We start from the raw sequence: 26,142 nt of genomic DNA, 5'->3' as shown, positions 1-26,142 counted from the left end.
TGTTGTGCTGGTGGCTTTAGTGTGTTCTTGTTTGTGGTCTTTTGAGTAGACGCCTAAAAGTGGGGCTGCTGGGTCATAGGGGATCTCTATGTTTAGCCTTCTGAGGAATCTCCATACCGATTGCCAGAGTGGCTGAACCAGTTTACATTCCCACCAACAATGAAGTAGGGTTCCCTTTTGGCCACATCCCCTCCAACATTTATTATTGTTAGTTTTCTTGATAAAGGACATTCTTACTGGGGTGAGATGGAATCTCAATGTTGTTTTGATTTGCATTTCTTTTATGGCCAGTGATGTAGAGCACTTTTTCATATGTCTTTTGGCCATTCTCATTTCCTCATCAAAGAAGTCTCTTTTTAAGTCTTTAGCCCACTTGCTGAGGGGGCTGTTGGTTCTTTGCAGTTTTGTTTTGGAGGAATGTAATTTTTTTAGTTCTCCATATATTTTAGATATGAGGCCTTTGTCCATTGTATGGCTGGTAAAGATCTTTTCCCAATCTGTGGGCTTTCTGTTTATCTTGCGAGCTATGTCCTTTGCCCTGCAGAAGCTCTGCAGTTTGATGCAGTCCCATTTGTCCATCCTTTTGTTGATTTGTAGCATTTCTGGGTCTTTGTTAAGGAAGTTTTGTCCTGTGCCAAGGAGCCCAAGTGTTTCTCCTACTCCTTCTTATAGTGTTTTCAGGGTATCTGTTTTTATTTCAAGGTCTTTGATCCATTTGGAATTGATTTTGGTGCAGGGTGATATATAAGCCAGACCCAAAGAAACATGGACTGTATGGTCTCCCTCATAGGGAATAATTAGCACAGGTTTAGGCTAGTCACTATGAACGCATAAGATGATGCTAAGTGAAATGAACTCTATGTTACAGAAATGAGTAATATATCACTGTTGTAATTACTTTCAACATGCCATGTGAAACTGTAGCTTCTATTGTTGATGATCCTTTGGTATTCCCTTCCTGTGGTTGTACCCGCACTATCACTGTATCCTATCTGAGTACACTGGGTACTGTATATACTGGTATTAGAACTAGGGAAGTGAAAGGGAATATCAAAATCAAGAAACAAAGGATAAAAGGACAAACAACTCCAAAAGCAATACTTGCAAAACTATTTGGGGTAAACCAACTGAACAACTCATAGGGGGAGAAGGAAAGGGGAAGAGGGGAGGGGGGAATGAAGGAGGAGGTAACAAACAGTACAAGAAATGTACCCAAGGCCTAATGTATGAAACTGTAACCTCTCTGTACATCACTTTGACAATAAATAAAAAATAAAAATAAAAAAAAGGAAGGGCAGGCTCATCCTGAATTTCGCAAAGCAATTAGGAAGCCTGCTTGAGGAAGCAGAATCTGGTGTAGGGGTCACTGATGCCTTCTAACTGACAACTACTCTCCTCTAGATTCTGTGTATGTCAGCAAGCACTCTCAGACACTGCCACACTTACCTCCTTACAAAAACAAGATGAGGAAAGTGGAATTCCTTTCACTGTATAGTGAACTTTCCGGTATGTTATGATCTAAAAAAGTGAAAACTAGACTAGCTGTAACAGCTCATGCCTATAATAACAGCTCTTCAGGAAGTAGGGATTGTAAGCTCACAATTCCATGACAACCCTGGCCAAAAGTTCATGAGACCCCTATCTCAACATATAAGCCCAGCATCGTCTTATGCTTTTGATCCCAGTTGTAAGAGAGACACAGGTTGGAGGGTAGAGGTCTGGGGCCACCCCATGGCAAAAATACAAGATCTATCTGAAAAATAACCAAAACAAAAAGGGCTAGAAGTGTGGCTCATGTTGGTAGAACACCTGTCTAATAAGCACAAAGCCCTGAATTCAAAGCCAAGTATAGCTCTATTCAAACGTCAAAGCCTAGAGAAAGGACTTTCTAAGACACAACATGCCATAACCATGTAGAACAGAAGGTCCTGGGTGCAGGGAGAGGTGACAATGCACTACAAAGCACTTTGTCTTTGGGGGAAGAACTAGGAGATGATGCATCTAAGAACCAACAGGGAAAAACAGAGACCCAAAGTAGGAGAAGGAAACCTTCCCAAATACAGGAAGGGAAAATGTCAGTACAATGATGCTGCCATCTATATAAACAGCTTAAAGTAACTCATCACAAGATAGATGCTCAAATTGGCTTAAGAGGAAAGAAAGCCCAACATTCTGTAGTCTACAAAAGGTCAACTTAAAAGCAGAAAAGTTGATAAGAAGAATAGGAGACAATAAAACAGGTCAATCTAAAGCAAAGAAATCTAAGCTACAATTTCAATGTTTCATAAAACCAAATTGAAACAATATACCACAGAGATAATGGTTCCATGAACAGCCAGGCAGGTCTCACAAACAAGTGCACTGACCAATAACCACAGAAAAGCCAATCTAGATCTAGAAAATACTGAAGGAACTGAACTGATCAGCAGACACTACTCATTGACAATTTAAGCACTGCTCCACAGAATTTTTTTAAAAAACATAAAATTAACAAATTGCATAACAATAAACTACAAACAGAATATAAACTTCAAGACAGCACACACATTTTCCTCACAGTAAAAATCTTTACATGTTCATGCACCATGTCACAATAACTGTTAAAAATTGATACACATTTTTCCTGATCATAACTGCAACAAAACTAGATATAACCAGGAATGGCTTCAGAAAGCCCTTTTGATAGAAAACTAAGTAACAAAACTTAATAAACTTGGGATAAAAAGAAAATCACAAATTAGTAAACTGATAAGACACAAAAAGTACTGCACAAAGAAAAGTACTAGCTGCAAACACCGTTAAGGGAAATTGAAATCCAGAGCCATGTGGAAGAGGATCAAAGCCCCTTGTGGGACTGGAACAGAGAGCAGTGGCCATGGGGGTTGGAGGATGGCAGGAGGCACAGGGGGGTCTCAAAGGGAGCAGGACAGCAGTTAGACAGGGGCACATCCAAGACACCTGCTGCTGCCCAGCAAGGGCTGAGGGCAGGGACGATGCATCACATGTAGGAAATGCAGCAAGCAGACAAGGACTCCCTCCACAAATACACACTAACCATGTGTCATGCCTACACAAACGACACAAGGTGACACATCTGCCCACTGCGAGCTCAACCCTCCCTCTCATGCCACTGCTTCAAAACATGTTGCTACATACTATACATCATGTTGATACATACTACAGTACCTGTCAAGTCAGGGAAGTGAAACATTAACTTTAGTAGCCAAGAACATAGAAAACCATTTCCCATGTGTGCAAAAGTTTCCATAGGAATTTTGGCTAACTACACCTGGTAATAACCCTTTTAAAAGCATTGTTCATTTGAGAGCAAATATGAAATGGGCAAGTTCTTCTGAGAACACAAAGAATCCAAGCTCACTGCAGACGAATTAGATCATTTCTTAGGAAATTCAATTTTCCATCAAAAGCTACTCACCAAGAAAACTGGCCCTGGGTGCTTCAGCAGTACACCTCTACCTAACTTTCAGGAGAGAGAGACCAACTCTACATAAATTCTCTGAAAATGGAGATTAAACAATTCCTTGTGGGCTGGGAATATGGCCTAGTGGCAAGAGTGGTCACCTCATGTACATGAAGCCCTGGGTTCAATTCCTCAGCACCACATATACGGAAAATGGCCAGAAAAGGCGCTGTGGCTCACATGGCAGAGTGATAGCGTTGAGCATAAAAGAAGCCAGAGACAGTGCTCAGGCCCTGAGTTCAAGGCCCAGGACTGGCAAAAAAAAAAAAATTCCTTAACATTATTCTGAAACCAAACCAGTCAAAATCACTCCAAGAAGAGAGCCATGCCTCACACTCTTGCTGTGTGCAGTGCAGGCATCTCCCTGCAGGAATCTGAGCCCCTGAGGCTGACCAGAACATAGGAAGAGGACAAAACTACACAGCTGCCAACCATGCCTGATGTGGGCTTCCAGCTTGAGGGTGGAAAGGCTGGCAGATTCCCCACCCCCAAGCAACTACAGAATCAGACAGAAATGTCACAAACGGCCATTACAAATCAAGCAGTAGTAAACAAGCATTGGATGGAGTCTGAGAAGCCAAGGGAGTCATCTCCTGCCTGGCTCATCTCCACCATGGCTCAGACAACTCAGCGTGGCTCACACTGGGGTTGGAGAGCAGTGTGGTTCTGGAACAGGCTGACTTCATTTGTGATGGCACACAAACACCTGTGCTCAGAGGTGTTTCCCCTTAACAGCCATGCAGTGAGCAGGCAAGGAAACGGATAGCAGGTGACCACTTGTTTCTGCCAGAGCCTACAGGGGCAATCCCAGTTGGGGGACAGGGACTAGCATGTTGTCATAGATGTCACAGTGAGGCGGAAATGAACTCTGACCAATCCCTGGCTGCAAGCTAAGTTACAAGCCATACGAAGTGACATCCAAAAAGCCAGGCTAAAAACTAGAACCTAAAAAGAATATTCAGAAACAGTGCAGCAAGCGATTGAGGCATGAAGCAGTAGAGCACTACCTAGCAGGCATGAGGTCCTAAGTTCAAACCCTGTACCACCAACAAAACCAAAAAGGGCTAAGCTATTATACACTGGAAAAATGCTTCACAGTTATAAAACAGAAATCTTAGTTTATTCTCTCAAACAACAAAACAAACCAACAGTGCAACACTGCTCTTACAAAGCCTAACTCAGATGAATTTAGTAAAAAGGACTATAAATGAACCTGTCACAAGCGCTGAGCCATGGCAGCAGGTGCCACGGGCTCTGAGGATGGGGCCTTCATGCTACTGAAGGGACTGAGAGAAGTCAGAAGCAGGAAGCAGGATCATAAAATATGGGCAGAAGTCTCTAGTTTTCTTGCTTCCAATTTTTTAAATCTTTGTGATATAGAACAAACAAAATTGTCAAGAAATTACTAAGAATTATACACATAAGCATATTTGCTTTCTTATATTAAAGCTGAACAGAAATCATTTTAAGAGTCTGGTTTAAATGGTGCTACATTAATAACTCAAGTTATGCTTTGCCTGTTGGATCTTTTTGAAGCCTGGTACACTTAGGCAAGTCTGTACTTACATCATCTGTGATGCCAAAAACTCTAGATGTCAAATACTTGAGGATGATGGTTCCAAATAACCAGAAACATCCCTGGATGGCCTAGAAAAGATAAAGAAGTCAAAACAAAACCAATGTCACTGCTTCGAGTGCCTAAGGAAAGGAGATAAGTATTCGAATTCCACACCAAGTGTACTTCGCTAAAGATCTGCCTTCATTTAAAATAATGCTGCTCCTAAATGAAGGGTTCTGACTGAAAGTAGGTTCTCAACAGGACTTGTAGCAGCATGCTCCTCCCTCCCATGTGGCTCCTCACAACACACAAAGTAGACACCCATGACCTGGCCTCACTTCTCCAAGACACATTAAACTGAGCCCCTAGCATGCCATAAACCTGGATCCCCTGCAATACATACGTAGGTCACTTTCTTATGAATAAAACATCAACCCAACAATGACTTCTAAAGAAATGAAGTCTGCATTACAACATTGGAGCAGGTTGGTCCTTACCCATAAACTAAGTTCAGACATGTTCATTTTCAGAAGGTATGGTTTTACTGACAGCACTCCCTGAATAGAGAACATAAAAGTTAATCCTTACAATTATTCCAAATAATCAGACTTGCAGAAATCTAAAAGTAAGCACACCACTGAGTCTCTGCACTCCATCACCATGCCTACTTGAAACACTTGCCTTTTTTCCCCCCAAGTACACTAGATCGGTTAGTGACTTTGCAAAGTGAAAAAGAGAATTGTGCTGAATAATTTCCTTACCCTGGGCATCAGAGACCTGGTCTACCTATGAATCAAGAATCACTAAATGGGGCTGGGAATATGGCCTAGTAGCAAGAGAGCTTGCCTCATATACATGAAGCCCTGGGTTCAATTTCCCAGCACCACATATATAGAAAACGGCCAGAAGTGGTGCTGTGGCTCAAGTGGCAGAGTGCTAGCCTTGAGCAAAAGGAAGCCAAGGACAGTGCTCAGGCCCTGAGTTCAAGGCCCAGGACTGGCAAAAAAAAAAAAAAAAAGAATTACTAAATCTAAGTTCATTACCCCAGGTGAAACAGATCTAATCTACCTATGAACCAAGAATTGCCATTTGTAAGTTCCTAACACAGGTCATGACTAAGGATAAACCACAAATGAGATTTCAATGGATCTGCTAAACACTGCTCTGTCATATCCAGTCTTTCCAGGTACATGGATTCCCAAACTACATGACAGGGGAATAAACTTGGTCAAGATAGAGTTAGGGATCAAAACATGACCTTTTAAGTTTTCTGAATATTAAAGAACACAAAATATGGTATGATTCAGGTTTCAAACCATCAAATGCAAAAGGGTATGTGCAAGTATGCATGCATGAGCATACTATCTTCTATCATTGCTAGCATAGACATATCTGAAGTATGCATACACATACTTTATTACACTGAAACCACACCACAGTGGGAAGCATTTAGCAAACTACCAAGAGACCTAGAAGTGCCTACAGGTGCTCAACTGAACTCAGTGACATTTCCTGATAAATGCACTTAGGTTAGCTTTTACTTGCATGCAGTATTCAGTGGCTTCCCTGTGTACAAATACAGTTATATATGGTATCCTCAGTGCAGTGCAGGTTTGTCAGTGCACATGTGCAGAGTAGAGAACTAAGAACATTGTCACATGTGCTACACATGAGGTCACACCCCTCCCCACATGCTACTGCTGACTACAGTGGCCAAATATACTAGATTTGAATACCTACAGAGGGTTGTGGCCCAAACTGGAAAGAGGCACATTTTCAGGAAATAGGTGTTAAATTACTAGTTGTCAAGCAAGATAATTAAATAATATGCTTCTAATTTATTATGGGTTCTAAAAATCACAACTGCCAAAGTGATCTGAGTAACTGAAATGATAATTCAAAAAGCAGAAGACATTCATGTCAGGGCAGTGCAGGAGTCAGTGCGAAAGTGAACACCACCTAGTGCTAAAGCATGACTTCAATTTGCACAGAACTGGGGTGGTATAATCCCCTGAAAGTTGGCATAACCATCATTGAAGGTCTAACTTCCTTCAGACTTCTGTAGTTAGACTGAAACTTAAAGAGAGAAAGGAAAAGAGAAGCAAAAAGAATAAAAATGTGTCTGAATGCCCCCTGAAACCAAAACACAGGAGAGGGAGAAGCTGCCAGAAGAGAAAGCACAGGCTGGGCCACTGAGGTTGAGGTGCCCTGCTTTCCAATTTCAACTGTCCCTGGAATGAGAACTGGAGCTCCATCACATAGAGATTTGCCAGAAAGTGGTTCCTGCTGAATCCACTCACAAATCCCGAGCCAGTGATCAACTTAAAAAAAATCCCCACCACATTCTTAGGAGCACTTACTTACCCAAATGATTACCAAGGAGGAAGCATAGTAAGACGTTAATAGCATTGAGTTCCCAAACATCAAAACAAAACAAAGTGCAAGAGAAATCTGGAAAAAATCCAAGATAAGTATAATTAGTGCACATAAAACAAAAGCAGTGATGTTCATTGTGAAAAGGGCATAGGGCTGTGATGGACACAATTCAAACTACATAAAAGGGGTTGCACAATGGAGAGTCCACTTTCCACTCAGCTTTTCCCTTCCTAGAGACAGATGGAGACAGACCCTATGACTTCCTTCCCTAAGGACAGAGAGAGAGAGAGAGAGAGAGAGAGAGAGAGAGAGAGAGAGAGAGAGCTCATCTACAGTCTCCTGTGCATCTTTCCAGGCACCAGTCTAAAGTAATCCAGTTCATGATTTATTTGAAGGCACCCTGCCTGGCCCATTCTACTAAAGCACTGGGAGAAGCACGGCACTACAAGGGTGACACAATTCCCTGTCCGCTGAGGGCCGCTGAGCCCCCAGGGCTCTCCACCTCCACTTGTCTCGTCCTCATACCTGGCATGCTGCAGGTACACCACCCAAGTGGAGCTGATGGGTCAAAGACACACACATTTCAAAATTGGAAGAGTTAACGGATGGCTCTATACCCATTTATTCCCTACAACCAGGGCAGGAGAGCTCTTGCTCATTTATACACCGGCACCCACTGCTTATTCCTTTAAAAACTTTACAATCTCATGGGGGGAAAAAAATTACATCTTTGTTTCACTTTTTCATGCTTTTAATGCTGGACGAGAAACAGCAAAATTTTATTTGCTGTGTGTGTTTGTGTGTGTGTGTGTGTATGTGTGTGTGTAAACTGTTTTTTAGTACTATACAATTTTCTGTTAGGTTTTATTTTTTAAGAGACACTATTATACACCACAGAACATAGATATTTATCCACCAAATATACAAGATTTTTTCCCAGTTCATTTTTTAATCTTTGTAGTATTTTTATCACAATTATTTTCTATCATTTTATGTTAGCCAAATTGTCATTTCCTTTAGCTCTTCAAGATTATTTATAAACCTTTAAAGATAAAATAATATATATTACTCGGAGTTTTGTATTTTATCTACATACATATATGAAAATGTATGTATTCCAATATGAATTTTAGAATTAGCTTTAGTTTTGAAGATGACATTTTTATTAAGGTTAGTTTCTTTAATAACATACACTTAGAGTAATATTTGTCCAATACTGAATATAGTAAGTATAAAGTTCTCTTATGACAGATTGTGCATATTTTAAATAATATTATTTCTATTACTACTGTATTCTGTAAAATAGAAGGAACTCTACCAAACTCATTCCATGAAGCCAGTATTACACTGACACCAAAATCAGATGACATAACAAAAAAAGAGAAAACTCTGCACACCTATCTCCTTGATAAACAGAGAAAATCTCAATAAAAGCCTAAGGACCAACTTCAACATCACGTTAAAAAATTATACAGCATGATCAAACTGGTTCATTTTAGGAATGCAAGGAGGGTGCAATGCACATAAATCAATACATGTAATATAATACATAAACACAATCAAAGATAAAAATCACATGCTCAATCCAACAGACAAGGGTAAAGCCCTTGACAAAATTCAGCATCCTACCATAACATAAGCTCTGGAGAAAGCAGAAACAGAGAATCATACCTCAACATAACAGAGGTTGTACAGAACAAACCAAGCCAACATCACACTGAATGAAGAAAACTGAAAGCATCTCCTCTACTGTCAGGAAGAGGACAAGCTGCTCACTCTCCAATGCCACCATATATGGTGTTGGAATTCTTACCCAGGGCAACAAGGCAAGAGAAAGAAATAGAAGGGATACATACAAGTAGGAAAGAAAGACAGCATATTATCCTTATTGCAGATGATATAATGCTACATTCAGAAGACCTTAGATTCCACACCTCTAGATCTCAACAGTTATAGCCAAGTAGCAGGATACAAAATCAAATGCAAATGCCAATGACCTTTCTATATACAAATTACAAACATACTGAGAAAGACATCAAGAATGCAATCCCATTCGTTACAGTCTCAAAACAAGCAAAAAAACTAGCCAAACAACTAAAACAGCATGTCCTATGTAGACAACACACTTGTAGCTGTTTATTCTGTGAGTCTGTTCATAGTCTCTCTATATGTAAATGTGTTTTTACATCTATCAACTACCAGAGAATAAAAACTAATAATGTATACTATCACAGCACTAAAATTACTAGAAGAAACCACCTAATTTATATTAAAGAGTTAATGACAGAAAGAAGACATGTTTCTAAGAGACACACATTCATCAACATCAACCCAGCTCTGGGTCACCAGCCCACAAGGCCATTCCAGCAAATGTACACACACTCCTCTCTCATCGCCAGTAGCCACTTCCCTGCCCCCTCCTCTGCCCATTCCCATCTTCCACCTCCGTCTTCTACCCTGACATGGGCTTCTGACAGGCCCTACTGGACTTGTTTCTTCTTTCTTTAGTCCTCACCATCTTCATTGCTATGCGACTGATGCTGTGCAGACACTGATCGCTGGGCCTGTCTTGCCTGCTCCCAGCTCTACTACAGCATAGCCACATTACTGCTGGTCTCTGGTTCTAGTCCCTGTAGGTTCCACATGTGCGCAGGAGATGCCTGTCAGCGATTCTTCACTCCACATGAGCCGATGGTGCCACAGACACAAAATCCACCACATTGTGCTTCTCCTTCACGAATGCCACTAACCCAAAAGGGGTACAGCCTCAATCAGGTAAAAAAACCAAATTACAACATTCTGGAGAACCTATTAAAAAAGCCAACTGACAGCATAGAGTGCGGGAATGACACTGGTCTTCATTCACTGTGAAACTGACTGTAATTCTATACAGCTAGTTTGATTGGGAGTTTAAAATTGGATTAAGTAGAAAGCAAATGATAAAAGAATTACCATGTGTATATAAACGATCTTCCGTAATTTACCTACGTCAATGTACCCCACGACATGAACTGCAAATAAGGATGCAATCTGAAAATTGAAAAGGAAGTATATTTAAAATCCCATATAAAACTTAAATATCTATAAGAATAAAGATTATGTTTACTAATATGACTTATACAGAAGGTGAGCTTTAGTCTTCCTTTTTTCTGACAATTTATTATTAAAATGATTAATTTACAAATGTAGCAAATCCCGGCTGCCTTCCTTGGTCCGTGGGCACCAGGCTCTGTGTGATTGTGAAAACACTGTGTGCTGGCCTCTGCACCAGCTCCACTAGTGTTGTTCGACTGACATCAACAGACACGTAGCTATCATTCCATTTATTGGAAGGCCAGGACAGAGGGGTTGGGTCCAAGGATTTTTGCCCCAGGGACTAAACACAGCAACTTTCTGGGAAAGTATCTGAGACAATCTAAGCCACAAACATTACCAAACCAAAGAAGGATAAGCAGTCTAAAAGACAAGACCCAAGGAAGAAGTGTGAGTCAAGCCTACTTAAAAATGATAAAAAGCAGTGAAATGGGTGAGGCATGGGGTTATGTATCTGTAATCCCAGTACTCAGGAGCTAAGGTAAGCCCTAGGTACTAGACTAAGACTCTTTTTTTTTTTTTTTTTTTTTTTTTTTTTGGCCAGTCCTGGGCCTTGGACTCAGGGCCTGAGCACTGTCCCTGGCTTCTTCCCGCTCAAGGCTAGCACTCTGCCACTTGAGCCACAGCGCCCCTTCTGGCCGTTTTCTGTATATGTGGTGCTGGGGAATCGAACCTAGGGCCTCGTGTATCCGAGGCAGGCACTCTTGCCACTAGGCTATATCCCCAGCCCCAGACTAAGACTCTTACATACATTAATTCATCTAACCTAACCATAACCCAGTAAAGTAGACTTTCTTACTCTTCTATTTTATTTTAAGAAGGTGAAAACTGGAACAAAGTTTTTGTTCAAGCTGAAAAGCTAGTGAGTAGAGCTAAGACTTAAATCAGGTCTGGCTTCATTTCTGAAGTAAGACATCCCAAAGAATATTACAAAGCAACACATGGAGTGCTTCACACAAATGACCAGCACAGAAAACACAGCAGCAGGGGAGGAGACAAAACACAGAGAGTGAAGGGCAGCAAGGGATGTGGAGACTCGGAGAACAGTATAACACCTATCAACATGGGGTTTTGTCTCCTCATCCTGCCAGGCTACATGTAGCCACCCTACAGAAAAGAATGCTAGGCCTTATCTGTTAAAGAAATACCGTTTACTTATGTAAAACATTTATTTAAAAGCTACAGCCTTCCATATCCTTCAAGCACATTAACAATGAATAACAAGGAAATTCAAATCTAAGTTCAATACCTGCTCCTAGCAAATAAGTAATATTCATTAATAATGAATCTCACATTTGCTGCTCTAATGTCTCTTAAAAGCATTAAGCAGCAAAGTTTTGTAATTCCACATATAAAATTTCTGTGACAATATTATACAACTGAGTTCACATCATTACTAAGCCAATATAAGAGCATAAACACAGTACCTGAGTAAGGAGTACAAACTGAGCAAACTGCCATGGAAGCATGAAGAACACATTGGAAATGCAGAGCGCAATCAGGCTTCCTCGGTAAAGCTTTGTAGCCCTTGAAAGATAAAATAAATATCAGTAAGCTTAACCACAAAATGATCTAATATGCTCCCAACTGCAAATTAAGAGTCTCACATGATGTGGTTCTAACAGCCTGAACATAAAAGGAACCAGTGGATCAGAATTATACCTCCTGACACTCAATCACAATTTTCCATGAAAAGTAAATATTCATTATTTCTGTAAAACTGGAAGCCTGGCCAGAGAACGGCGTGTCTCAGCCAGGGTAGCCAATGAGTAACTTCAAGTTATAATCCAGTGAGCTTTGTTTGGTTGTCACTGTATCCGACTGGGTTTCACTACATTGCCAGCCTGTGCTGGTCTCAAGTTCACAAAGTTCCTGAGTGCTGGATTCACAGGTGGGTACCCAAACTCAAGACACAGACAGGACACTGTGGTGCTGTGACCAGAGACACAGAAAGACAAGGAACATGCACACCATGACCCAAGACACTGAAAAGGGCCTAAGTGACTCCATCTTAAAAATCTAAGCTTGCTCTCCCCTAAATCAGGAGGTTACACAGAAAGCGTGTACAAAACATTTTTTGAGAAAAACTGCTGAATGTCTCAAATGGAGGATGTATGTGTTAGATATAAACAGAGATTGAAGTTTAACTTTAGGAATGTGGTTTAGCCCTCTGCTAACAAAGTTTTACTATAGCCCTCTGCTAACAGAGTTAACTATGGCCCTCTGCTAACAAAGTTAACTATAGATAAGATTAGCCTATTTCCCTCTGCTTGCTTAGTGTGATGTATTGTTAATCAAACATATGCCTGACTGTGTGGAAGTTTCCCCAGACTGCTTAAGAGTTGTTTGTTTCATGATATAAAAAGATTGCTAGATTATGACTCGGGACCTCTGAGTGTCATCAGCGGAGGTCCAAGCTAGCTCGCAATAAACGCCTCTTTGCTGTTTACATCGGTCTTGGTCTCTGGTTGTCTTTTTGGGGGTCCTGAACGTGTGCATAACAACACAAGACAGAGAACACGAATACCACGACCCGAGACACAGACAAGGAACACACACGCCGTGACCCAAGACTAAAGACAAGAGAACACGTACACCATCACCCGAGACACAGACAAACAAGAAACATATACCATGTGACCCAAGTCACAGACAGACAAGGAACACACACACCATGAACAAGACGCAGGAAAGGAACATACACACCATGACCAAGACACAGACAGGGAACATACACAACATGACCCAAATGACAAACAGGGGACATACATACACACTGTGCTCAAAGTCATAGATGGAACATACACAGTTTCAGGAACAAGAAAATGAAAGCAGTGCTATCAGATGATTCAAATTAAGTTGAATCTTTAAAAATACTTACAATTCAAAGATGCACAGAACCAACTTGTTTAAACAAAATGTACTTCTAACCTTATTTATGAAGTTAGGATAAGCGTTGGTCTTATTAATGAAGTTAGAATGGGGCAGTCCTTCCCGTTTCATGACTGACAGTTTTCTCAGCACTACTCTCTCCAGTGACTGCTCTTTGGCTGACCTGAGCCACTCATCCCTGCTTCCTTTAGAATTAGGAGGTGTTCACAGCAGGAAGCCCCAAAGAAAGAAATGGCTACTCTTCCAAAGGAGCCAGGAGCTGATGGCAAGGACCATAGGAGAGGCTGTGACCCCTCAGCAGAAAGGCAGAAAATCTGCATAAGTCCTAAAGAGGTGGAGGTGGCTGTCCCGCTCTACAGACTGAGCTCGGGAGCACAGCTGTCACTTCCAACGAAATGGAAGCCATCCCCATGCCTGAGACTAGGGACGGCAACCACAGCAGTCACCATCCTGGCAAGAAGGGAGGGAGGTTACCAAAAGGCATACAACCTGGCAAGGCCAGCAGTTCCTGCAAGAAGTGGTGAGGTGACTATGAATGTTGTGAGGGAACCAAGAGAAGAATCAGAGCCAGCAGTGGTGAGAGAACCCTAGAGAGAGTAAAAGAGAGTAAAGACTGAATAAACTTTTCAGCAAAGAACAAGGCGAGTAGGTGGGTGCAGCTGTGACAATGACCTAGGAGGCCCAGGGAACCAGCATGGGAGGCAGCTGGAAGGAGCCCAACAGAAAATCTAGAGGCCTGAGACTGAACACCCATTGTGTGGAGAACAATGGCTCCCAAAGACATCTCCCCAAGCCAGGGAGACTGCTGTACAGGGAAGTGCGGGTGCAGGGTGCAGATGGGGTTGATGTTACTAAGCACCTAGTGACTAAAGAGGAGATGCTCCATACACAGGCAGCAATCAAGATAGTCATAAAGATGCAGAGTGGAGGAGGGGCAGTGGAGGTGACAGTGGGCTGACAGGATGACCATGGCTGGCAATCATGATGGAAAAGAACAGGAGCCAAGGAACACAGGCAGTGTCTCCAAGAAGAGAACCTGCCAACACCTCTGACTTACAGAACTACATGGAAGTAAGTTCACATGGTTAAAGGAGGCAAAGCTCAGCAACTAGAGCCGTGGTACCCACAGCTCCCAGGTCAGATCAGAGGAAGCAGCAAGAGAAAAACAAGTTTGCTCTCACTGGAGCAGAGGGAAAAGAAGGGCAGTTCAGTGTCTGAATCACACTAGAGAAAAAAGCTGAGCTGGAGAATGAGGATACAGAAAAGCAGTTTCTGCAGGTGAATCCAGGCCTTTTTGGTACAACACTTCTGGAAGAAATATCCAGAAAGAAATCATCTCCAAGGAGAACCAAAACCTAAGGGCAGCACCAAAGGTGATAAATTCACAGAGGCTTACCTAATGGGAAGATAGAAGAAGAACTTGGACTTTTAGAATAGAGGATATAGGGACAGCAGCAATACGTCTGCAGTTGGAAGGACTTTAAAACCTCTTAATGCCAAAGCCACCACCCATGCCACCTGGGAAAGGATGTGAAAGGTGTGGCTTGGGAGACTGGGCCACGCAGGGCTGAGGTCCTCAGAGGGAGGAACACGGCTTTCATTGCATAACAGACCTCGACAGTTCTTCCAAATTCAGCACACCACATCACAGTCTCAGTTCAAGCTTCAGGTTTTTATCATGCATTGCTCTATTTTTCTCGGGCTTAATTTTGTTTTATTTTACCCCCTGGAGTAAGGTAGCATATCAAACTCTGTGCTTATCAGTAGGAAGGGGAACTTTTCTGAGTGCCTCTGGTGTTTGAGTCTAGCTAAAAGCCAAGTGCCCATGATCTAACCCAGCCCTGAGTTATCAGCAGGGATTCTAACCCTACTTTGAGTCTCAAGGGTGCTAAACAAATGTAGAAAAGTAAATTACATGGGACTGTACCTGAGTATAATGACTTTGGAACATCTTTGCTCTACAGAACTGTATTTACAAGATCAAGTCTAGCATAACCACCCTTCCGCTTCCATCCATTGTCTGTAGATTGGGGAAGTGGAAATGTGGAACTAAACATTAATTTACACTCCTTCAGCAGTTACCAGGGACACTAAGGAATGAGGCCCAAGGCCCAATGGCAGGCACAGGCAACATCTTTTCTACCAAGTGGCTTTAGGCTGTACTTCTAAAATGCCTTTACTAATTCAGCACACATCTTAATTTATTATGCTGACATTTAAATTTTATTTTTATTAGCATCTTTGAGTTGTACAAGAGGTTGTATTCTACTCTGACATGTCTACGTACACTTGCAGACACCGTAATCAGACTCACTTCCCTTTTCACTATGAACCTAAACAAGAAATTGTGGTTGAATCTACTTCAGGCAAAATGTAACCTAATACCCAGGTCCCAGTTACCTGAGAATATGAGTCACAAGCAACATCTGGAGAACCAGGAATGGGTAGGAGAAGCTCTCGCGGAGAGGGGGAGTCCACATGACCCGGGTGCACTGAAAAGGAACATCGAGAGTATGATGTACTTGTGGTATTTGCTGAGGAGTTCAAGTGCAAGCTGCTGTTTGTAAGTGCAGAGAGGAGGGCTTTCCCACACCAGCAGGCATCAAAAACCATACTACTGGACTTTACTTTTCACTACCAGCAAAACAAAGAAAGGGAAGCAAGCAAATGGGCTGAAGGACTGAGCATCTGTCATGGACTCCTCTGTAAGCCACACCATTATGAACTGTGCTGCAGCCAGCATGGGAGTGCAGGTGTCTCCTGTGTGACATGCCATTTCCTTTGCATCTACTCTGTGAGTGAGACTGCCAGCAGTAGAGTGGGTTATAACAATCCACAATATATTTCAACATAACTAGTAGAAGTTTCCAGAACACAGAAATGATTCCTATCTGAGGAGCTGGAAGCTATTGTCCAGGCTGGAGTCTCTAAATACCATTTCCCACTAATATGACCCATGGCTTAGAAAACAACTGGATCAATACCTGGGGACAAGAAGGTACAAGGTGACTCTGGGATCCACTGTGCCATAAAGAAAGCACTGCAAGGCTGAAGGAATATATCAAAGGAATCAAGAATGAACAAATGGGGGCTGGGAATACGGCCTACTGGCAAGAGTGCTTGCCTCGTATACATGAAGCCCTAGGTTTGAGTCCTCAGTACCACATATATAGAAAAGGCCAGAAGTGGCGCTGTGGCTCAAGCTGGCAGAGTGCTAGCCTTAAGCAAAAAGAAGCTATGGACAGTGCTCAGGCCCTAAGTTCAAGCCCCAGGACTGGCCAAAAAAAAAGACTGAACAAACGAACGAATGAATGAATGAATGAATGAATAACAAACAGGTGCATTAGAATTACTCTAACAAAGGCATGAAAATACACAACGCATTTCTGAGAGGAAATGAAGTAGCCTAAAACAAATAAAGAGCTATACCTATGTGAAAGGGATTAGAAGATTTGATTTGAGAGATTTAGGACGTCAATTTTCCCTGAAATGACTTAGGGATTCAAAGCAATCACATTTAAAATCCCAGCAAGACACAGCAGTAGATACAGCTGATTCTATATTTATGGAAGCACAAAGGATCGGGAACAGCTCTGATGATACTGAAGAAGAAGGCTGGAGACTCACAGCATAAGATATCAAACTTAGAAAGCTGTAAAGTATTAGAAAGCAAGAAAGTATTATATGAACTCAAAGATAAACCCAGAACTGAGAGGCCAGATACAAAGTCAAGACATATACCATCATCCTATTTATAACCAAACCACCACTGCAATTCAGTGGGGAAAACAGTCTTCAATAAATGGCAATGGGTTAATTGGACACCCACACTGGGAAAGTGAAGGTGTGAGTCTTCAATCTACTTCAGACTAACACAAAAGTAAGGTCAATTAAACTTCTAGAGGAGGACATAAGAGATGATCCTTATGTTTTGCAGTAGGAAGATTTTAAATCAGGGCTCAAAAATCACTAAATACTGATAAAATCTTTCTTCAATGAAGAACTTCAGTTCACCAAACCAACAACAAACAAGCAAAACCCAAGAAGGACAAGAAGGCAGCCACAGCCATGCAAAGGCCTTTGCAGAAGACACCCAGCACAGAGCTGCACAAATCAGAGCCCCATGGACCAAAAGACCTTTGTGTTCTCTTCAATCATCAGGAGGAATCAAAGTGAGACCATAAGCAGACACTGCTGCCTTTGACCACCAAACACTGACGAGGAAGTGAAGGAAACCCAGATGCTTACACTTTGCTGGTGGAGGGAATCCCAGAGTGAGCACTTAAGAAAACAATGTAGAGAGAAAGAATGATTCCATTTCACAAAGCCCCACGCAGCAGAACCAGTCATAGGAGAGGTCAGACCCACAGTCTCCTTCTGAAGGATGAGAATGTTACAGGGCCTGCAGGAAATAACAGGCCTGGGACCCACAAAAATGTCCACGATGTGGGAAAGGCCAAGAGAAAGACTTAGGAACTGCTCTAAATTGTTCCGGATAAAGTGATAACCTGACCCAAAGCAAAAAAAAAAAGGAACTTATTGGGATAACTGGAAATTAGAATATGAAGATACCGTCTAAACAGTCCATGTTAAATGCTGTGATGTTGCAGGATGGTTGATGTCCTTGGCTCTCAGCTATGTGCAGAGCGATGTAGGGGATGCCAACAGTACAAAGTACAATGTGTGTGTACAACACAGAAAACAAGCAAGTGTGACAAAATGTTAAAGATGATAAAGCACACCTACAATATTTTACATTTTAAATTTCTTTCAGTAAAATACTGGAGGGAAGACGGAAACAGAGAAAGCCTTCTTTCCTCCCTTCCTCTGGGTCTTCCTGTTCCCCCTCTTCCTGTTATACCTCCCCCCTCCTCGGTTTTCTCAGTATTCAATAGACACTTGTAGATCAGCATAGTATAAGTCCTGCAGCACCATCCATGCTTCAACATCTGATGTTACAACAAGGAAAGGGGGAGATGTGATCTCACAAAGAGAAGGCAGAGAAAACCATCGGCTTCCATCCTAACAAGAACTTCTAATGGCGACAGAAGGAACCTTGCAGGTAGAGGCTCGGTCCATGAGGACACCTGCAGATTTCTCTTACTGAGGTGTAACTCTGTATGATTGACCTTTGCTATCACAACCAAAGTACCACTGACTATTACTATGATGGCTAATAGCCCACTATTGTATTTTCAAGTTTCAGATTTGAAAACCTTCTATTTTTGTTTTAAATAATTTGCCTTTATTATCTGTGCTACATTTTCACAGTTCCTTTGTTAAGGCTGAAGTCTTTCCTCATAAAACCACGTGGAAGGGAAAAGGAAAATTCAAAAACATATGCTGTATACTAGCTTAGATCCAATAATGGGAAAAGCAGTAACATAGAACTTAAAAATAAGTAGTAACTATCTGGGGCACATAAAGATTTCACTCACGAGGTACTAGGTACTGAGTGATAAGCAATCCAAATGCAGAGTACCAAGTTCAACACTTGCCACCAGCCACAGGAACAGAGAGCATGAGTACCTGCTTCTCTTCCAAATACCATGTCATTTGGGCCACAGATTCACAATGCAAAAGAAATAGGGTCCGAAAATCTCAAAAGCCAAAGCAAATGCAAAAATCTACAAACTTGCAGTTATCTCAGTTGTCACTAGAATCTCACCCCAAACTGAAGTTCATGCTGTTATTCTAATACATGTCTTTACATTAAAAAATGCCACTTTTCTCATCTTCTGAAGCTCAATACATATAAATACAGTAATTTATTTGGCTATTTCGATAAAACTAAAATTCTAACTAACTGTAATTACATTTAGTTACCTTTTCCTAAGGAAGTGATGTCTACTGTGTTTAAATAAACCATCTGAAAAGAATGAAGAAAGACAATCAGCCAAAACAAAAACAAAAACAAAAACAAAAACAAAAAACCAGAATCACATGAATCCCACTGTCAGAAACTGAAAAGCAATGCTGGTCATATAAATGAGTGTCAGAAATCTAAGAAATTATAAGCAGCCCCAGAGTGTGTGGGCAGTAACACAGTGGGCCTTTGTGCTTGACAGTGAGAGGTCTTTCTAACTGTCTTGACTCCAAAACTTCCAAGCATCATCGCTTTCCTCCAACATTTTACTGCTAACATACAATGTTCCCTTCTTCCATTATCCAGAAGCTACTCCCCATTTCCTCAGCCGTGCTCACAGTCTGTGTTACAAAATGTTTTGGTGTGCACCACACAATGTGCATCCATAGTCTTTCCTCTGCTCAGTGCACCAATAAACAGTTGTGCTGTTGCCAACACCGTAAGGCTCTGTCATCTGCCCAGACTCAGCTTACATTCCTGTGACTCTAAATTCAAAGTGCATATGAGAGAATCCACTAGTACCTCACAGATTGACAGTCCACCAGTTACTCTGTATGAAACTTGTGTGATTATTCACTGAGAGATTTATAACATGTATAAAACAAAATATTACAGACACTCAGTAAAGAACATGAGTCACTTCATATAAAGCAAGCTGACATTCCCCCTCCAAAAGTCGTAAGATTAATATGTCTCTACACACTTATCACCAACTGTGATCAATTTAGAAGAAGAAATTCATTGGCACTTCGAATTTATATTAGAATTTAACTTGAACTAAACTTTCAGTAATATTTATAACAAACCAGAATAATAAGTCAAGCTAACAATTTGACAGTTACTTATCATGCTCCAAACAGTGTTCTAGGCACTCTGCACACAGGAATTTAGTTGTATCTGAAGTCATCTTACAGAGTCCTATGAGATGACCATTTATACACAGGAAACTATGCTGAGAACAGAAGGTGTGCTCAGGTCACATAGCCCTACAGCAGAGGCAGGATCCAGCCAGGCAGCCGGAAGCAAGGGTACACCTATCACAATGCTATTCTCTCTAGAAAGCCATGAGACACAGGCAGATTTGAAAGGATAATAGGATATTCTGCAAAGGTACATTATGCCTGAAACATGAGCTCTCACAGTTCTAAAAGTAGGTGAAAGTCTCACAGACCTACTATTTCTTTCTTTCTTTCTTTTTCTTTTTTTTTTTTGTCAGTTCTGGGGCTTGCGACTCAGGGCCTGAGCACTGTCCCTGGCTTCTTTTTGCTCAAGGCTACCACTCTACCACTTGAGCCACAGCACCACTTCCGGCTTTTTCTGTTTATATGGTGCTAAGGAATTGAACCCAGGACTTCATGCATGCTAGGCAAGCACTCTATTGCTAAGTCACATTCCCAGGCCCCAGGCCCACTATTTCTTCAAATCAGTGAGAATTAGATCCCACGTAACACATGTAGGGCTTAAAATGAACTTAAAGTGAACACCAGAATTTAAACTTTGGATCAAAATAATAATAACAATAATAATAATAATAATAATGGGTATGTGGTGGCTCAAGCCTATAATCTTAGATACTTTTTAGGCAGAGTCGGGACTGTAGCTGGAGGCAGGCTGGGCATGGAATTCCCATCTCAACCAGTGGCTGGGCATGGTGGCACACACCTGTTACTCCAGCTGCAGGAAAAGCACAGCAGCTGAGGCACTGGTGCATGCCCGTCTTCCCTAGAAGCATGGGGAAGCACATCAGGAAGATAACAATCCAGGCCAGGACAAGCACAAAGCAAACAATCACAGCAAATGGGGGCTGGAGGCATGGCTCAAGGGATAGAGTATTTGCTTAGGAAGTGCAAGGCCCCAGTAGAGAGAGATTAAGGAACTGTATAAATTAAGGTTAAAGAAGAAACAATCCAGGGATGATTCTGAAGGTAATATTGTTTACCACCTACCTCTCCGTGATTGAAAAAGAAGCACAACACAGTAACCAGGCCTCCTAACCGGCTGCCACTAGAAAAGAAGAAAAGAAAAGTAACTCAGTAACAGAGATGCTGGTGAGTCCTCCAAAGTAAAACAATGTATATGATAGTACCACCCAGTTCTGCCACTACAACTTCCTGTGCTGATTTACAAAACAGTTCCTTTCCTTCAAAATATCACTAGACAAAACACATTTCATGGGCTGAGAATATGGCCTAGTGGCAAGAGTGCTTGCCTTGTGTACATGAAGCCCTGGGTTCAATTCCTCAGCACCACATATATAGAAAACAGCCAGAAGTGGTGCTGTGGCTCAAGTGGCAGAGTGCTAGCCTTGAGCAAAAAGAAGCCAGGGACAGTACCCAAGTCCTGAGTCCAAGGCCCAGGACTAGAAAAACAACAACAACAACACACATTTCATCCTTTACTGCACAACAAACTGAAGGAATGGAGGACTCTCAAGTCATATTAATGCACATCACACACCAACATTTCTTTCTGTTTTTTCTTTAGTGCCATCTGTGTTGTTCTGCTTTACACAAATTCTTTTCCTGGGGTACTTATTACCATTAAGAAAGGACAGGGAAAGCAGAGACAAGGGCTCCAGAAGACAAGACACTGGGAAAAGTGGGAAGCCAACATTGCCCTTCTCAGAAACGGAAGCACACAAGCACATTAGACTTGTTCCACTACCTCCCACCCCATCCCCGGGCTAGATTTCTGCAGTTTTCCAGGAACAGCACACACATTGGTACACACTATGTACAGGTAAAATTCTACAAGTCAGTAACAAACATCCAAGTGACAATCAGGCTAGCCACCAGGGCTAAGAACCCAGCATGGCCATTTGCTCCTGCCCCCTTGCTGCCTGGCCAAACCATCGCTTCCCTCATCCTTACCCTCAAGGTCTCTTGGCTCAGTTTAGCTCATGCTGCATTTTTTTTATTATTCTGTTCAAATCCTTCTTTCTATGCAGCAGAGGTCAGAGGTAACAGGGAATGAGGGAGAAGCCAGCACAAGCCTTGGCTCTCACTCTTGGGGACACATGAATGTGGAGACATTGGCCAGCACATGTCCCCTCTCCCCACCAGCAGGCTGGGACCCCAGAACACTGACCTGCAGCCCCAGACTGAATGGGAGATTGTGGCATTTTCACTGCCACTATAGAGCAAGCAGCACAGCCATTTGCTGATTATGAGGAAAGGAGACAGCATTAAAGGCCTGAAGGGCTGGCACACACCTGACCTAGGAGTGAGGCAAGTTGGAGGGACAAGAGGGTTTCTGAGCCACTGGTAAGGAAGTGACTGAGATTAATGAGGTCTCTAACTGTAGGAGTGTCTAATTGCTTTCTGTCCATTATCAGCCTGAGGAACAGCAAGGGGTAGTGAGGAGACAAGTACAGACCACAGAAGAGGGTGGATAAAGAAGCAGGAAGCATGGATAGCAGGCTCCATGCACGCTTTCAACATCTGCCTCAACAGAAAAGGTGCAGCACAGTGACTCAAAATTAGAAGGGTTAAAATACAGCTGAGTGGTTCTAAAAAAAAAAAAAAGAAATAGCTTCAACTTATTTCCAACAAAACAAAAAGGACATAACTTGAACTGAATAGAAATTGTGATTTCCTGCTTCCTGCCCTCTCCAATCCTGGGCACCCATGAGAGACAGTGGTGTTTCGCCATGTCCATCCTTCCAGATCTTTCTCTATAAACATATGAAATGTGTGTGTGCAGGTGCACATGCAGGCATGTGCAAGCATGTGCACGTGCTAGTCCTGGGGTCTGCACTAAGAGCCTGGGTACTATCCTTGAGCTTTCTTTTGCTCAAGGCTAGTGTTCTACCATGTGAGCCATAGCTCCTCTCCTAGTTCTGAATGGATACTTGGAGATAGAGTCTCTAATTTGTCTGCCCAGGCTGGCTTTGAACCATAATCTTCAGATCTCAGCCTCCTGTATAGCTAGGATTATATGCCTAAGTCACGGGCACCCAGCCTCAAGGAAAGCATGTTATTCACAGCTCTCTGAAGCTTATTTGTTCTCTAATTAGCAGTAATTATTCCTAATCAATACATATAATCTAAGCCATCCCTCCTACAGATGGAAAGGGATTTATTTGCTGATGGGGAGGGGGGGTCACTGAAGCCATGGGAAGGAGTCATTAGTGCACTCCAGGAAGGAGACAAACAATAGAGACATAGGTCAGAAATGAGAATCAAGAAGAGTGGAAATAGTTCTCCACTAGATCCTCCCCCATCTGTTACAAGCAACAGATAAAAGCACATCATCCCACCATCCACCAGTACTACGCAGCCTTGGCCCACTGGATCGTGAACTGCCCGATTCACTGCAGCTGCTGTGGTCCTCACCTGCAGCAGACACCAAAAACTGCTTCAGAGCACTGCTGGCAAACACCCCCGAGTGCCACCCATGCTTTCCGCAGCAGTGGTCAGGGGACCACTGCTCTACCCAGCCTCCATGCTGCTGGGTTCTGGGGAGGCTGAGGACTGACTGCACTGCCTACCCACCTCCAGTCCAGACACTCTCTGCTGCCACTGGAAACATCTCTGTCCTTCCTGCAGTCCGCCTCCTCATGGAAGTCTGTGCCCCTTCCCCCACCCCACCCGGAGGCTGGCAACAGCCTCTGCATGGCCTCCCTTTCTCTAGGCCACTCCCTCTATAGAGCATGCTCAACACCCTTAAAAGTAAAATAATCTAACCACACTACCACTATCCTCACACCCTGCCCTGGCTGCCCACTCCTCAGACTCAAAGCCACACATGGCAAAGTGTCCAAAATGCTTCTCCAGATCCATCCCTGCTGCACCTCCAGGCAGCCCATTCCCACTGTCCTTCTTCCTGCTCAAGCTCTGAGCCGCAGCCGTGCTGCTACAGACAGAGAACAATGACATGGACGCAGTGTGCAGAAGAGTGTGGAGAGAGGCCAGGCTGTTGGGGGGAGCCAAGGGAAGCCTGGTGAGATAAAGCTGGGGTGTCCCCAAACATAAGGGAAGTGGGACAGCTCCAGTGTCCACGTGGACTTCAGAGTCAGGACAGAACACAGCCTGAATGCCCCAGGGGTCAGCCAGGCGGGGACAGATTGTCCTTTGCTAAATAACAAAGAACTGGATGGAGCAGGTCTTGGCAAAAAAAAAATATCAATATTTTCAACCAGTAACTTCCATCAATTTATGCATACTAAACAGAAATTCTTATCTTCTAAATATTCATATGCAACTGTTAGACCAAATGGGTTTGGTTAAAGATATGCTAACAGGCCAAGTTAATAGAACATTCAGGAAAACATGTCGCTGGAAAAGTTGGAGATGGTACAATTCAGTCTATTTAAGGTGTTGTCAGCCAAAAATGTAGCTGGTATAAACAGTAAGTGCTTGATTTTCTTAAGGTAAGTATAAGAAAAAAAATCACATGGAACCAAAGTTGATATCTCAAATATAGGAAGTTTACTCTTTCTTTCAAAAGGTTGGAAAACCCAGAAGTGAGCACTTGATAATAACATATTCTTTTCTGTTTCACCACTAAGCCTGGAACACTGACTGCCTTCGTGGGTACCTTGGCTAGTATGATAGGCGACAGAAGAGGAAATGTAAGAGCATTAAGCCAAATGAAAAGGGGGTGGATGTGGACATATCCCAATTTCAGGCCCTTCAGTAACACGGCCAAAAATGAGGCCAATTCTAAATACTTTCTAGTGTAAAGGAGCCACTCTAAGCCTCCTGTGCCAAACACGCATGAGAGAAGCACAGACAGCAGAAGATGAAGACATCATCTTAGGGCTGGCTCAGTCCACTTGTGGAGGAAAAGCATCTTCTGCAGACTAGTGCAGCTGCAGATGGCCAGGCTTTCTGCACAGATGCCAAGAAGCAAGAGAGAATGGAGTAGAGTCAGGGAAGCATACATATAGTATTTGTTCAAAAAAGGGGCAAGAACAGAGTGGCCACAAGAGCAAGAAGCAAGAAATGTACAGAAGTTCATGAAAAAGTACATTATCTATTCACTTCAACAACCAAAAAAACCAACTTTCTAAAGGTAGACATTCTTTTAGATGCTTGGCAACCACATTTAATTTCATTCTCACAAGACAGTGTCTCCTAAACTCATATAGGTCTTTTCCGTCCTACCCAACTGACCACTTCACAATTCTATAATCTCCCACTTTCAGATCATTACAACACTACATGACATTTACTACAACTCTTCCAGTCTCAATCATCATAGCCTTAGCCTTGACTGCCAAATATCTAAGAAAGGTCTGACCTAGAAGGTAGAAACCACAGCTGGAAAAAAAGTAATTTCTCAGGCAACTGTTTCAGCCTAGAATCCATTATTCATTCCAATAACCAATACCAAGGCAAAATGAAAACATTTTCAAATAAACAAGGCAATACAAGTATTTACCACCTGTTAACCCACTCTCAAAAATTACTAGAAATGCTCTAAACTAAGAAAGTAAACCAAGAGGACTAACCAAGACAAAGCATAGGAAACACAGCAAGTGGCAGTGAAGGAAGCCAGCAGGATGGTGTTCAGGGTCCGGATCCTAACATCCCCAAGGTCCTGTGCTGCCTACAGTTTGCCTGCCAGAGTGTGTTGGAGCCTGGTAAAAATAAGTCCAGTTGCTGGGGGTGAGCCCTGGAAAGGAGTACTGGGGACCTGGCTACCCGGAGGAGCAGCTTTAAACTCCCCTCCAGGTTTTCTGTCCAGCAACAGGCCTCAAGCAGCAAAGCCAGCAACCATGGCTGTCTGAATCTAGGAAGCAAAGGCTTAAAGTGTTTCATCCTTCCAAGTTGTTTCTCTCATGTATTTTGTCACAGCAATAGAAGCTGACTTACACACAAAGGAAGACATCAAGAGTACAGATGTGCACACCATCACAGACAGATGTGCACA

At 42.4% G+C, this 26,142-nt stretch overlaps 1 protein-coding gene across 1 annotated transcript in view; it reads right to left on the bottom strand.

Moving 5' to 3' along the window:
• Dpy19l1 (dpy-19 like C-mannosyltransferase 1) overlaps positions 1-26,142 on the bottom strand; it is a 56,778-nt gene that overhangs the window by 15,795 nt on the left and 14,841 nt on the right. The window contains exons 7-13 of the mRNA XM_048339481.1: positions 21,213-21,270; positions 15,801-15,892; positions 11,936-12,035; positions 10,368-10,445; positions 7,404-7,490; positions 5,537-5,596; positions 5,048-5,128 (exon numbers count right to left, since the gene is read on the bottom strand). Coding sequence (XP_048195438.1) covers positions 5,048-5,128; positions 5,537-5,596; positions 7,404-7,490; positions 10,368-10,445; positions 11,936-12,035; positions 15,801-15,892; positions 21,213-21,270 — 556 coding nt within the window. The remainder of the gene's footprint in view (positions 1-5,047; positions 5,129-5,536; positions 5,597-7,403; positions 7,491-10,367; positions 10,446-11,935; positions 12,036-15,800; positions 15,893-21,212; positions 21,271-26,142) is intronic.

The sequence above is a fragment of the Perognathus longimembris genome, chromosome 2 (assembly GCF_023159225.1).
Source record: "Perognathus longimembris pacificus isolate PPM17 chromosome 2, ASM2315922v1, whole genome shotgun sequence".
Lineage (NCBI taxonomy): Eukaryota > Metazoa > Chordata > Mammalia > Rodentia > Heteromyidae > Perognathus > Perognathus longimembris.
The sequence above is the reverse complement of the archived record's forward strand: the minus strand, read 5'-3'. Positions and strand labels throughout refer to the sequence as shown.